Genomic DNA, 14,781 nt, shown 5'->3' with positions numbered 1-14,781 from the left:
CAACTAGCAATGTTAGTGGAGGCTGACCCTCTCAGTGTGTAGGTCCTTGCAGGGTATCATTTGACAGGGTGCCATGGATATGGGTGGTTTATGGTGTCCTCTTGACTTTCCTACCATAACTCAGATTGTACTCATGTGGTAATGTTTATGACATTATGGCTTTTGTTGTGAAGTCAAGGTGCACTCCAACCAGGCGCCATGCATAACCTAACCTGGAACCCTGCTGTTAATACATCACACTGGCTGTAGGGAGGTATGTAGCTTGCTCTGACTGGACAGTGTTTATACCACAGTGTGTCTGTAGGGAGGTATGTAGCTTGCTCTGACTGGACAGTGTTTATACCACAGAGTCTGTAGGAGGCATGTAGCTTGAGGTGAGGGTATGTAGTATTATCTCTTTCAACACCAGAAAACCGGCCACGCCATAGCCATGTCAAAATAATAAATAATTTTGTTAATCTGCCTGTCCTATCTTTCATTTGTTTAATCTGTCACATTTACAATGTCTGTATTTCCTTATAATTCATCATATTTTATTGATAGATTTAAATTTATTAACTATTTTACTCAATGTTTTTGAAAAGGAAAATCTGGCACTCATGCTTCAACAATGGGCCCATATCGAAAAAGTTAAAGAGCAAAATAAAGACGTTTCAAGCAAATCTTTCATACCAATTTGGTGTTGCACCGTGTAAACACAAAATGGCGTCATGTGCTGGAGTTACACACGCGACCAGTCATCGTAGAAAAAAACAACTCAAGATAAACATATTTTTTATTATTAAGGTTTGTGCGCGCACTTGTGATGTGTTTCATTCCAGGTCGCCTTATACACGGAGTATAGGATTTTGGGTTGATTTCGAAGGCCTGTACAGGGGGGTCGTCTTATACGTGGGGTCGCCTTATACACAGCGATATACGGTACATTAAATGAAGTAATCAAAAATATTAAAAGTACATCTGAGTTATGATTTCCTTCTTTTTTGGGGGCGATCATGTAATGGAAGTCAAATGTCATCTCTACTTCTGTTGGCTCAATTTTTACACTGGAATACAGTGTTTAATGCCAAAATACCGGGGTATATGCATTAGAAATCTTTGTCATGCATGAGGACAGTATCCATTTCTGTAATTTGATTGTTTTTCTTAGGTCACGTGCTTGAATTTGACCAATCAAGATCCTTATAGCAGATTACGACACAAAAGGTCATTAGGAACCAATTTCTGTCCCTTAAAAGCACATGTTATAACTACAAATATACCCCTGGCAAGATTTCTGTAATATATAGATATTCAGAGCTTTCAAATGATACCAAACATCAAAGTAATCTTCGCATGTGTTATGCAGACAGAGCTTCGAAAATGCAAGTATTTCCCTGTATTTTCTCATGTTACCGAGCAGAAAGCCACTGTTATCGGGAAATAGGTCATGATAGATATTATTTAAAATTATTTTTATAATACTTTGTTTTTTGAAAACAATGAAAATAAGAAGGAAATAGGTAAGTGATATTGTGTTATCTTACAATTGCAGAAAACCGCCACTATTTTCTCTTCCTCTTTTCCTAATCTGGACAGTATGAATGTGTTAGCTTACATTTTTATTAAAAACGAACTGAATTAAGTTGTTAATGCATTATTTAAATGATATTATAAAAAAACTATCATATTTATAAACAATAGGATTAGAGTCATTAGACCTTTCATATGGTGTGATTAATCAGGGATAATTCTAGGATGGGGCCTTGTGCTTCTAATCCCTCATTTTGAAAAGAGGCCCACATTTTCAAATACAATTGGGCATTTTAACATTGTGCTCAATGGGCATGATGGGCGTACCTCTGGAATATTTGAAATTTTCACATAATATGCCTATATCAGAAAATTCATAGTCAACCCTGCAGGGTATGATATGCAAGAACAAAGATGTTTTGCAAGCTGATATTTTCCTTAATAAATGTAGGCTTCACCTATCATCCCAGAGTCTGTGTCATAGCAGCAAACGCTTCTAGAAGACTGGTGTTGAAAGAGGTAACAGTGCAGTATATTTGATAGAGGTGAGGTGAGGTGAGGTGAGGTGAGGTGAGGTGAGGTGAGGTGAGGTTAAAGTAAATTCTGTTTAATCTCTCTTTTGGACTAATCTGAAATCTTCTGAAACTGTGTAATGGGGACTGTTTCCTTCTGTGGTGTTATGGAATCATTTTCACTTTTATTTGGGGATTTTTGTTAAATTATAATGAAATACTTTACCAGTACCTCAGTGTTATTGATGCAGCAATGACAGTTGCGGCCAGTTCTTTTGTTACGTGACTATTTTTATCCCATGTTTGTGACCCAGTAGAACATGAGTGTCGTTGCTTGGGGAATATAGACATATGAGTGGGGATGGATATATCATATATCACATGTAAAAGTATAACACTCTCGTCCCTCCAACACACACCAATGCCAGATTCCGTGAGGGGTGGGTGTTGCCACTCTAGTCACCAGTAGAAAGTAGGGCATGGGGACTTTTAGCCTGGCTTCTTTTCCTTGAGGACTGAGCAGGTATGAAATGAAATATTTTGTCAATGTAGATGTTCAGGAATCCTTTTGGGGTCAACTTTCATTTATTTCTTAATTTGCGAGTTTTTGAAGCGAGAGAAATGTGACCTTATTTATTAACAAATTCACTGATAAATCTTCCATAAACCTAAAACAAAATAGGCCTTGCTCACAAACATACTACTGTTTTTTGATAGACTGAAAATAAAATGGGCGGGGCTTGTGTTGCGTTGTTGTCCTGAACGATGTGGCTGATTTCGTATCGTTTTCTGCTGTTTCTTATGTATGTGAGCGAATAAATAAGCAGTCTGTGAAGTTCTTATTGTTGACATATATATTCATAAGAATTGAGGGGCGGTCGGGTAGCCTAGTGGTTAAAGCGTTTGCTCGTTACGCCGAAGACCCGGGCTCGATTCCCGACATGGGTACAATGTGTGAAGCCCATTTCTGTTGTCCCCCGCCATGATATTGCTGGAATATTGCTAAAAGCGGCGTAAAACCATACTCACTCACTCATAAGAATTGACTTCAATATGCTCTTTTAGCTTATAGAGCTGTAAATGTAGAAACAGCTGTGCACACTGGCATGCATATTTACACAGTTTGCGCACTGCCTTTTTCTGTTTATGCCTCCATAAGCGGTAAAATATTGACGTCAATTCTTAACTGTATACTATGTATGTGATGTCTGTAGATTTTCATTGTGCACCAGCGAGATGATCAATAACATGTGACACATGCCCCCTTGTTGATATTGTGATCCATAACTGTAGCAGATTTGCATTACGAGTAATTATTCTCTCAGAAGGTCAAGAGTGTTATATAATACCTCATTAAAATGTTGATGTTACAGCGTTCCCGTTTACCGATAATTACCAGTTTTTTCCAGTAAAATTAGGCTTGGACGGGTAATTCATGTGACTGCCAGTCCCTGTGGACCAGCAAATAAAGTACCTTATAAATCGTTGTTGTTAAACAAAACATCGGTGATATTCATATAAGTACATTTTTCGAACAAAGTCGGCTTGTCTGTTACCATCAGGGTTTCCCCACATCTATTTCTAGGTTAATTATCCATTTGTAGCGACTTCATCTTGAAATATTAAAATAAAACAAATTTGACTGATGTTTGTGTGAATGACGTATTGATCTAACTAAGTTACTTCAGAGGTGACATCTTTGCGCTGAACATGATGTTGAAAGAATTAAAACCAAATAATTTACATACGTTTTTTTATTTGTTGAAAATTGGGACTTGTTGGTGACTTGTAGAGGTGACTTGTAGCGGTGACTTGTAGAGGTGACTTGTAGTGGTGACTTGTAGCGGTGACTTGTAGTGGTGACTTGTAGAGGTGACTTGTAGAGGTGACTTGTAGAGGTGACTTGTAGTGGTGACTTGTAGAGGTGACTTGTAGAGGTGACTTGTAGCGGTGACTTGTAGCGGTGACTTGTAGAGGTGACTTGTAGAGATGACTTGTAGCGGTGACTTGTAGAGGTGACTTGTAGAGGTGACTTGTAGCGGTGACTTGTAGCGGTGACTTGTAGAGGTGACTTGTAGTGGTGACTTGTAGAGGTGACTTGTAGTGGTGACTTGTAGAGGTGACTTGTAGAGGTGACTTGTAGTGGTGACTTGTAGAGGTGACTTGTAGCGGTGACTTGTAGCGGTGACTTGTAGAGGTGACTTGTAGAGATGACTTGTAGCGGTGATGTAGAGGTGACTTGTAGAGGTGACTTGTAGCGGTGACTTGTAGCGGTGACTTGTAGAGGTGACTTGTAGTGGTGACTTGTAGAGGTGACTTGTAGTGGTGACTTGTAGAGGTGACTTGTAGAGGTGACATGTAGCGGTGACTTGTAGAGGTGACTTGTAAGGGTGACTTGTAGAGGTGACTTGTAGCGATGAATTGTAGCGGTGACTTGTAGCGGTGACTTGTAGAGGTGACTTGTAGCAGTGACTTGTAGTGGTGACGTATATATCACTGATAACTGGACGAATAAGGAAGAAGAGGGTTTGATGTTAGGTAAATGTAATGTTGATATACTAGTACATTGTTAAAACGCCTTTGAATTGAACATGTTGAAGAAATTATGAACTTATAAAAATCACAATTTTGATCCAAATAGCGACTGTTTCCTAATTTGCTTGCCAATAGTAGTTTAATTTGGAGTCCTTGATAAATCGTTGTGTAATGGTAGAAGTATGGGTTCCCTAGTCCCAGTTCAAATACCACAGCCGCAAACCTCTAGCTTTTCAGGTACTGTATATAAACAGAAGTTAATCAGTTATGTGTTGAGGCAGGTATATATATATGTGTGTGTGTGAAGTTGTTCATATATGATTCATCACTTGCTTGCTAGGGCTGGTGTAGCTTATTCAACCTACACACAACGCAGCAACATGTGCCATAAAAATGTCAGTTTGTGTTTTATTGAATGTTACTGAGAATTCCCTTGCACAACAGGAAGTTTATTGTTTCCTATCATGAGTGTTTTATTAGGTTTTATGGTAGCGAGGTGCGCCAGCTGCTGACACCACCACTGCTTGGCCTCGAAGTGTCAGTGTCAGGTCATCGTATAGTCTTGATAGTCAATGGCTCATTTCCTTACATGCATGTATTGCAGGAAGATAGGGGGAGATTAACATGATCATGCCCTGCACTTGCTCACTGCCTTACGATGGAGCAACTTGTTTGTTTTGTATGTTTATTTGTTTTTTAACGCCACACTCAGCAATATTCAAGCTATATGACGGCGTCTGTAAATAATAAAATCTGGACCAGACAATCCAGTGATTGACATAATGAGCATCGATCTGCACAATTGGGATATGATGATATGTATCAAACAAGTCAGCGAGCCTGACCAACCTATCCTGTTAGTCACCTCTTACGAAAAGCATGGCTTGTTGAAGACCTATTCTAACCCCCAATTGTCACAGCCGTGAAGGTATATACCAGGAGTATACAGGGGTTTGACCTACAAAACTAGGGGTCAAGGGGACCCCCAATAATTATTTCAAGGATCCTTACAAGAAATATGAGGGTCCTGTAAAGTAATGAAATGCTGTAGAGTACTGTACTATCAGATTTGAGAATTATTTTAATTACAGGACCTTCAAATTTGTTGTCAAGAATATGGTACATTGACTATTATTGTGCATCCCTTGGCATGCAATATATTTGCTTCTCTGTCCATTCTAGACATTTGTGCTTACTAGACACACATTTTCATGTTATATAAAACCCTTTATATCACAGTATACAACAACTGTACATATATCATGTATATCATATATATAGATATACGGGGTTATAACAAACTATGTTTGTTATGTCTGAAGTGATGGTGTAATACAGTGGATATTTTGGAAGGGGGTTCTGGGATTTGTCTGGGATAATCTGTTAACAAAATGGTGGAAATTATTTTTTTCAACCATTTTTTTGAAAAAACAAAAGTTAACTGGACATTGTGGATGTCCTGAAAATCAGAAAATTTGTTTTATGTTTTGACGCAGAGACACACTTAAATTCCAATGGACTAGGGCTGGGACAAGTTCGAATAATTATTAAAGGGGTTCCTAACCTGAGTACCCACTGTACGTCTTAAGAGATGGGTACAAAATGTCTGATTGACTGTAGCCGTGGCAAAATATATTTAGATTCACATATAAAAATGATCAGGTCATTCATACCCAGACATTTTATCTTTATTCAAACATATGCATGCATAGTCAGACAGAAATGTGAACATTAGTGACTTGTAGTGTAACCATGGAGTTCTAGATAAATTTTGTCATTAGACAATGTATCACGTGACTAACCACAGGTCTAAGTAGTCCTGTGGGTACCCGGGTCCTACTCAGTACCCACCGACCCAAGTGCCCGAGGAACCCGTCCCAGCCCTGCTATTGCCACACCTAAACATCATTACAAGATAGACACACTCGAAAAAATACATTTCTATCCCTGTGATCACTAGGGCTGTTATGATTCACTCATGTATTCGATGAATCGAACCGTATCCCTTCATGAATTGAATTTGTTATTCGTGGACACAAGAATCAAATATTTACAACAAAAATAGAATGAGTTATTTAAATAAAAATATCCAAAAGAACTAATAACATGTATGTGTAGATTTCTTTAAACATGTTAAAGACAGCACTCTTATATATTTAGTTTGACAGTTATGTGGTCACTGGTCATTGTCGCATTTTAGCAGATACTAGTACCTGGATAAGTGCAGTATATGAATGTATAATATTATGATAATCATTCGTTACCATTAACTGATGACCTGTTACTGTATTCGTGATAAAAATATTCATATTCGTCACCATATATTCATGATACGAATCGTATTCGCCTCACAGCGTATTCGTTGCAGCCCTAATGATCACTAATGTTGTTGTTGTTGTTGTTGTTGTTGTTGTTGTTGATGTTGCCACCCCTTGTTGACCATGTTGATGTTGTATGTTGCAGATGCACTATGAGGGCTGAGACTGCAAACCAGTGACACACACTCAACAATGTCCACCATTGTGATGAGGCTGCTGATGCTGTTCCTGCTAGGTGAGGCCTCCTGTGTTAGGCTCACTTAACCATGTTAATTCCAAAAAATGCTCAATGATAGAATTGTAAATTTATTAAAATATACCTCATTCATATGTTTGATGAGGTCTTCCATGTCAGTGTCATGCATATCTACATTAGATTTATGAACAATATTATCATGTTTATATATATATATACACCTGTAAAATAGTTTAGCATCGCCCTTCTCTAATGTTATACCTCTGTATCATCCATGTATCTTTTGTAAATATCAGCATATGTCACTTTTAATAAACTTTGTTTATTGATCTGACAGCCAAATATTAATAGGAAGACAAATTAAAAAAATTGAAGCCTTTTTTTCACCAAAATTCTGTTCACAAATTTCATTGATGAAATATTTCAGTGTATGTGAGTATGATTATGGGAGTAACCACTATTTTCTCACTTCTTCTTGTTGTTTCCCCTTAAAAATAATGGGTGTTTATTTAAAAAGACAATAGAACTGAAAACCAATTAATTATGTAATAACAGAAAAAAGTGTTCTTGTAATAGATACAATCTGTTTTTAAGACTGTAGTATTATTGCTTCATAGGATCAGTTGGCTGGACAGTAGTATCTGTATGTTTTGTTTCAGGGGTACTGAATCAGCTCAGTCCAGCAGCAGGAGTTCAGCCATGTGAGTCTACCTGTACACTGTACATGCTGTAGTGCTTCGGGCACAAGTCCACCCTTGTATCAGCTCATCTCTAGCATAAAATTCAGTCAAGAATAGTGAAAACAATCCTTATTTGTAGCTGAACTCTTTAACCAGTGGGGGGCGGTCGGGTAGCCTAGGGGTTAAAGCGTTCGCTCGTCATGCCGAAGACCCGGGTTGGATTCCCGACATGGGTACAGTGTGTGAAGCCCATTTGTGGTGTCCCCCGCCGTGATATTGCTGGAATATTGCTAAAAACGTTGTTAAACCAAACTCACTCACTCACTTTAACCAGTGGAGCTGATGAGATCATTTTGTCATTTTGTATATTTATTAGGATGATTAGTGTTGACCACTTTGTGTTGGGAGTCACTAGAGGTGCACTAGAGGTCACTAGAGGTAGAGTTAGCAGGGTAAGGAATTAATCATTATATTCAATAGTCTGCAAAAACTATCTGCTATCTGCCAAGATTTGCTGTGCAGAGTTGTGTCCCTTGGGCACGCCAGAAAGATATGATTGTGGGTTCGAATCCCGGTTCGCCCCGATTATGTTTCTAGGTTTGTCAGCACCATACTCGTGCTCGTGGGTTTCACCGAAGTGGTAAATGTCTGAGACCTGCATCACTTTGGGCTTTCCTCCCACATTGAGCTGACATGCCATGATATCACTGGAATAATGTTAAAAGCGGAGTTAAAACCAACTCACTCACTCATTCACTCATTCATGGTGTCCCTAGCCATGACATAGCAGTGCTTTATACATGGTGCTGAATCCTACTCTGCTGGCACCCTTGTTTTGTCTTGCTACCCTTCCTTTTTGATCAGTGGGAAAAAATTGCAAGAAATCACAGAAATTATTTGGAGATTGCTAAGAGGGAACCCTTGAAGATCCAGGTTAGAATTGGTCGTGAGCAATCCATGCTTATCGTGAAAAGCGACTAACAGGATCTCGTGGTCAGGCTCGCTGACTTGGTTGATACATGTTATCACATCCCAATTGTGTGGATTGATGCTCATGATATCATTCACTGGATGGTCTCGTTCAGACTCAATTATTTACAGACTGCCGTCATATAGCTGGAATATTGCTGAGTGCAGTGTGGTAAACGTCTTTGACCTGCATCACTTCAAGCTTTCCTCCCACATTAAGCTGACATGCCGTGATATAACTGGAATACTGTTAAAAGCGGCGTTAAACCCAACTCACTCACCCACTCACTGAGTGCAGTGTTAGAAAACAAAACAAACATGCAAAGAGGGAACATCAGCTCTCTGCTAGCAGAGAAACACAGGCATGGACAGCCAAGTCGTCTAGGGCACTGAGGCTCACTACATAGAGTTGTGTCCCTTTGTTACCAGACACTGAGGTCAGTGGGTTCAAATCCCTGATTGGCCCCAAGTATCATTCTTGTTTTTCCCCCGCACAAATAACCTTACGCCTTTGCTCTTTTTCTAAAATGGCATTTTATGTTGTTTTAGAAATGCTTTTGTGTTAAACCAAACTTGATATAACAGCATACATTTTGCTTTTTATTAGTAACCAGTGATTGTGTTTGTCCTCCTAGCTTACAACCTGTGTGACGTGAAGCCAGGGTTTTCGGTCAATGGCGACTACTTCCCAGAGATCAACGACACATCCAGGGTGTCCATCAATCTGACGGGTACCAACGCCCAGGCCAAGTACCACTGCCTCATGCGCTTCACCACCTGCATCAACTGCAGCTTCCGCGTCGAACCCATCACCAACTTCAGCTACCACAACTGTCTCTGGGACAACGTGTATAGGAACTATGGAGGCCGCTGTGCTCCAGGGTGAGTTATGAGCCATGTGTGCATCAAGGTGATTAGAGACTCCATGTGCCCCAGGTTGAGTGAAGAACCCATGTGCCCCAGGTTGAATATATAAGCATGTGATATTATGAACTTACATTTCGACTGGACTAAGGAGTCTATGCATAGTCCAATCAAAATCACGCAACGAAATCAAAATCCGGTTCGTAAACTTTCATGCAGATTTCGGTTGATTGCAGTATCTGCAAAGCATTTGCACCGCCGACTTATTGTCAACAGATATTTTCCAAATGTTTCATATTTAATCAAGGTGTTCACATGATTTGATGCACTTCGCAGTGTGAGACTTCTATTTCTTTTTCTTCAATATAGATCTTGATTATCGATTAGATTGTCTTGACAGGGCAAATGCAAGTGTTTGAAGCAAATGCAAGTGATACGAGAGGTGGTATCTGATTAGTCCATAGGAGTGGCATAGAAGGGACATAACTCGTAATAGCCACTGGTGGTGCTATGATCGAGACCAGGAATTCTAGCCTAGTATATAACCAGTATGTCAGGCTACTGGAGATGGCTGTTTACGTGGTATATAACCAGTATGTCAGGCTACTTGAGATGGCTGTTTACGTGGTATATAACCAGTATGTCAGGCTTTTGGAGATGGCTGTTTACGTGGATACAGGTATATAACCAGTATGTCAGGCTACTGGAGATGGCTGTTTACGTGGTATATAACCAGTATGTCAGGCTACTTGAGATGGCTGTTTACGTGGTATATAACCAGTATGTCAGGCTTTTGGAGATGGCTGTTTACGTGGATACAGGTATATAACCAGTATGTCAGGCTACTGGAGATGGCTGTTTACGTGGTATATAACCAGTATGTCAGGCTACTGGAGAAGGCTGTTTACATGGTATATAACCAGTAAGTCAGGCTCCTAGAGAAGGCTGTTTATGTGGTTACAGGTATATAACCAGTATGTCAGGCTCCTGGAGAAGGCTGTTTACGTGGTTACAGGTATATAACCAGTATGTCAGGCTCCTGGAGAAGGCTGTTTACGTGGTATATAACCAGTAAGTCAGGCTCCTAGAGAAGGCTGTTTATGTGGTTACAGGTATATAACCAGTATGTCAGGCTCCTGGAGAAGGCTGTTTACGTGGTTACAGGTATATAACCAGTATGTCAGGCTACTTGAGATGGCTGTTTACATGGTATATAACCAGTATGTCAGGCTACTGGAGAAGGCTGTTTACGTGGTATATAACCAGTATGTCAGGCTACTTGAGATAGCTGTTTACGTGGTATATAACCAGTATGTCAGGCTACTTGAGATACCTGTTTACGTGGTATATAACCAGTATGTCAGGCTCCTGGAGAAGGCTGTTTATGTGGTTACAGGTATATAACCAGTATGTCAGGCTCCTGGAGAAGGCTGTTTACGTGGCTACAGGTATATAACCAGTATGTCAGGCTACGTGAGATGGCTGTTTACGTAGTATATAACAAGTATGTCAGGCTACTGGAGATGGCTGTTTACGTGGTGACAGGTATATAACCAGTATGTCAGGCTCCTAGAGAAGGCTGTTTACTCGGTATATAACCAGTATGTCAGGCTACTGGAGAAGGCTGTTTACGTGGTATATAACCAGTATGTCAGGCTACTGGAGATGGCTGTTATGTGGTATATAACCAGTATGTCAGGCTCCTGGAGATGGCTGTTTACGTGGTTTATAACCAGTATGTCAGGCTACTGGAGATGGCTGTTTTCGTGGTGACAGGTATATAACTAGTAAGTCAGGCTCCTGGAGAAGGCTGTTTACGTGGTATATAACCAGTATGTCAGGCTACTGGAGAAGGCTGTTTACGTGGTATATAACCAGTATGTCAGGCTACTGGAGATGGCTGTTATGTGGTATATAACCAGTATGTCAGGCTCCTGGAGATGGCTGTTTACGTGGTTTATAACCAGTATGTCAGGCTACTGGATATGGCTGTTTACATGCTATATAACCAGTATGTCAGGCTCCTGGAGATGGCTGTTTACATGGTATATAACCAGTATGTCAGGCTACTGGATATGGCTGTTTACATGCTATATAATCAGTATGTCAGGCTCCTTGAGATGGCAGTTTGGGTTGACCTGCCTGGTCAATGTAAGATGAACCTGCCTGATCAATGAAAGATGAATCAATTATTAATCATCCTTTAGAAGCAATCAGCATTACATTCCATATAAAATGATATATATATCAGATTTGAAAACTTGAGCCCAAGCAAACAGTGGTATTTCAGTCATGTGGAACAGTTGCCAGTTCATTTGGGACCAAGATTAAGCATTGAAGTGGCTGTCAGTTTTAATATTTGATGCACAATCAGAGACATTTGGCATGACAATTCCTGATCAATAAGCAAGGTCAGACTCGCGAACTTTGTTGGATCTAGGCCTACTGTATTTGTTTTCATTGATTTGTTTCCATAGCAACAACACATACATGAAGAATAATGTATGACTCAATACATGTTTTAACACATAGTTGACAAACACTTTGTTTCTTGTGGCATACAAAGCATATGAACTCATGTTCGCTCCTCACTGGACAGTAGCATCCTATATCATTACGCTAAACTATACTACTCAAATGAAGTTAAGGACCACCCGATCCTTTGATATTACGATAGTTAATCTGTCATGGCATCTGTCGTGGCATGACAGATTGACTGTAGTGATATGAAAGCATTGGGTGGGCTACAACTTCTTTTTAGTAGTATTGAACTATCAGATGTTGATGAATATTGTCTTGAAATGTCAGAGTATATAGTTTAATAGTACTACAGTATATGTCCGCAGATAAGCCAAATTTTGAAAAAAGATTCTGTAGAAAGGGGTCGGCTTATCCACGGGAAACACTTTCATGATAGTATTTTTCGGATCGTGATCCGTCAGAAACATCGCCTGAATGACGGTCCGATAGATTACAACTTCCCGAAAGTTTGGAAGTTACCACGACTAGAGCCATTATTGTTATAAATTATGAATAAAGTAATTATTATACACCAATGTTGTCATTAATAAAAAAAGGTTATGCATGTTACTACTTCCGATAATAAGTTTTCAGTTAAATGTTCGAAGTTTATCATACTTCATAAACTCCACAATCTTTACATGTAACAATATATGTAGTCCATATATGACATCCCCATAAACTTTTATTAACTGTGCTGAAAATCTTTCCCTCATACATCACTTGACATTTCGCTAATAATTCTCACCTCGTTATCACTTTGGCCACTGAGGCCATATGTATGATGGGAAGATATTTTGATGCCATACTTTGGAGTGTTATAAGTTATTATTGGCGGTGTGTGATAAAATATGTTGTAGTGTTTCCAAATAACCGTATTCGACGTAATAAGCACCCAGGGCGCTCACAAAATTAAAAATAGGGGGCTCTTATTAGAATATTATCTTGGTGAAAAAAACAGAGTTGAAAGATAGATTTCATGGTTTACACTGACAGCCTGAAATGTTCATATACGACAGATATATTTTCCCAGATTTAATTGCTCATAATTAAGGGTGCACATTACACACAAGTGTGTATTATACACGAATAAGTAAGTCTTGTGTACATTGATTAATTGGAAGGGGTGCTAATTGGGATTGTTCGCAAGCCAATATATTAGCAAATATCGCAGTGGGCGCTTTTTAGAGTGGGACGCTTATTATGTCGAATATGGTATCACAAATTGATATGTGCAGAAGTGTCTTCATGATTCAAACAGATACACTTTGTTGTCTATGATTTTTAAAGCATTAGCTCCTTGTTGTCACAAGAGAGTTTTGTTGCATCTGCGAAAGTTGACAACTCACCAGCTCGTGCATTGTGTACTTAGACAATCTGTTTTTTATTTTCGAGTGCAAAAGTCGGTTTATCTCATAAAAACCCATGGATCTGTTTTATACTTCACATATAGAATTGACTGAGATAGGACCAATTTAATTTTTTTCCAAGTTTCTACAAGTACCTATTTGTTTCAGGTGCACATACCTACACATGTTTGATCCGGACTATGTGAATGAGACATCTCGGTCGTACACCTCCACGCCGTGGCCGGAGTCACCGTATTACTCGCTGTCAAAGAAACTCTACATTGTTGTGTGTTCTAATCGAAGCATGGTGAAGAATATCCACCTGAGCCTGCAACTCACTGTCGTTGGTAAGACACACTGACAGCAGGAAATGTCACGATCAGTTCTGTATTTGCTGTATGCTCTGAGATCACGGAGGATGATTTCATGATTTTTCCATTGGTTATTCATGTAAAGTTATTTAAAAACAATGAGTATGTATGATATTGGTGTTAGAATGTGGAGTAACATAATTATTTTCATTTTGAAACATTTTTTGAGAACACTTTATTAGAGATTGCAATTAGCAATAAGTAAATTTTCTGTGGTATTGAGTATATATATACTCCAAAGATGTTAAAGAACACAGATTTTTTCATATTACAAAAGTCATCTTTATCTTTTTTTGAGTCTTATTGTCATTTTGAAAATTAATTTTTAGTTCCCTTTTGTTTGATAATTGTGTCTGTTCATTTCAGAAAAGAAGCAAGCTATTCGGGGATCAGCCTATGACACGCCCTCTGACTCAAATTACATCATGTCGCCAGCTTTCCCCAACTTCTATGCCGAGAATGATGAAGAGTACATCTACCACTTCTCTGCCGTCAACATCGACGAGTACATTGTATTGACGTTCGACGACTGGCATATGTCTCCAAGGTCTATCCTGTGGGTGAGTTGATGTGGGGGGATCTATCCTATGGGTGAGTTGATGTGAGTGTGGGTGATCTGTCCTGTGGGTGAGTTGATGTGTGGGGGATCTATCCTGTGGGTGAGTTGATGTGGGGGATCTATCCTGTGGGTGAGTTGATGTGAGTGTGGGTGATCTGTCCTGAAGGTGAGTTGATGTGAGTGTGGATGATCTATCCTGTGGGTGAGTTGATGTGTGGGGGATCTATCCTGTGGGTGAGTTGATGTGTGGGGGATCTATCCTGTGGGTGAGTTGATGTGGGGGATCTATCCTGTGGGTGAGTTGATGTGAGTGTGGGTGATCTGTCCTGTGGGTGAGTTGATATGTGGGGGATCTATCCTGTGGGTGAGTTGATGTGGGGGATCTATCCTGTGGGT

General features: G+C 39.6%; 2 protein-coding genes across 7 annotated transcripts in view; one reads left to right on the top strand and one right to left on the bottom strand.

Moving 5' to 3' along the window:
• Positions 1–14,781, top strand: part of LOC139454375 (uncharacterized) — a 64,885-nt gene that overhangs the window by 26,188 nt on the left and 23,916 nt on the right. For all 6 annotated transcript variants that reach the window (XM_071236033.1, XM_071236035.1, XM_071236038.1 and 3 more), the window contains 5 exons: positions 7,023–7,112; positions 7,733–7,774; positions 9,358–9,604; positions 13,624–13,802; positions 14,193–14,386. In XM_071236033.1, coding sequence (XP_071092134.1) covers positions 7,070–7,112; positions 7,733–7,774; positions 9,358–9,604; positions 13,624–13,802; positions 14,193–14,386 — 705 coding nt within the window. In that variant the 5' untranslated portion in view covers positions 7,023–7,069. The remainder of the gene's footprint in view (positions 1–7,022; positions 7,113–7,732; positions 7,775–9,357; positions 9,605–13,623; positions 13,803–14,192; positions 14,387–14,781) is intronic.
• LOC139453810 (polycystin-1-like protein 3) lies at positions 3,765–4,382 on the bottom strand. Its single transcript, XM_071235271.1, has one exon. It carries the CDS (start codon positions 4,380–4,382, stop codon positions 3,765–3,767), a length of 618 nt encoding a protein of 205 aa, XP_071091372.1.

The sequence above is a fragment of the Haliotis cracherodii genome, unplaced genomic scaffold (genome assembly GCF_022045235.1).
Source record: "Haliotis cracherodii isolate W230 unplaced genomic scaffold, xgHalCrac1.p SCAF_10, whole genome shotgun sequence".
Lineage (NCBI taxonomy): Eukaryota > Metazoa > Mollusca > Gastropoda > Lepetellida > Haliotidae > Haliotis > Haliotis cracherodii.
The sequence above is the reverse complement of the archived record's forward strand: the minus strand, read 5'-3'. Positions and strand labels throughout refer to the sequence as shown.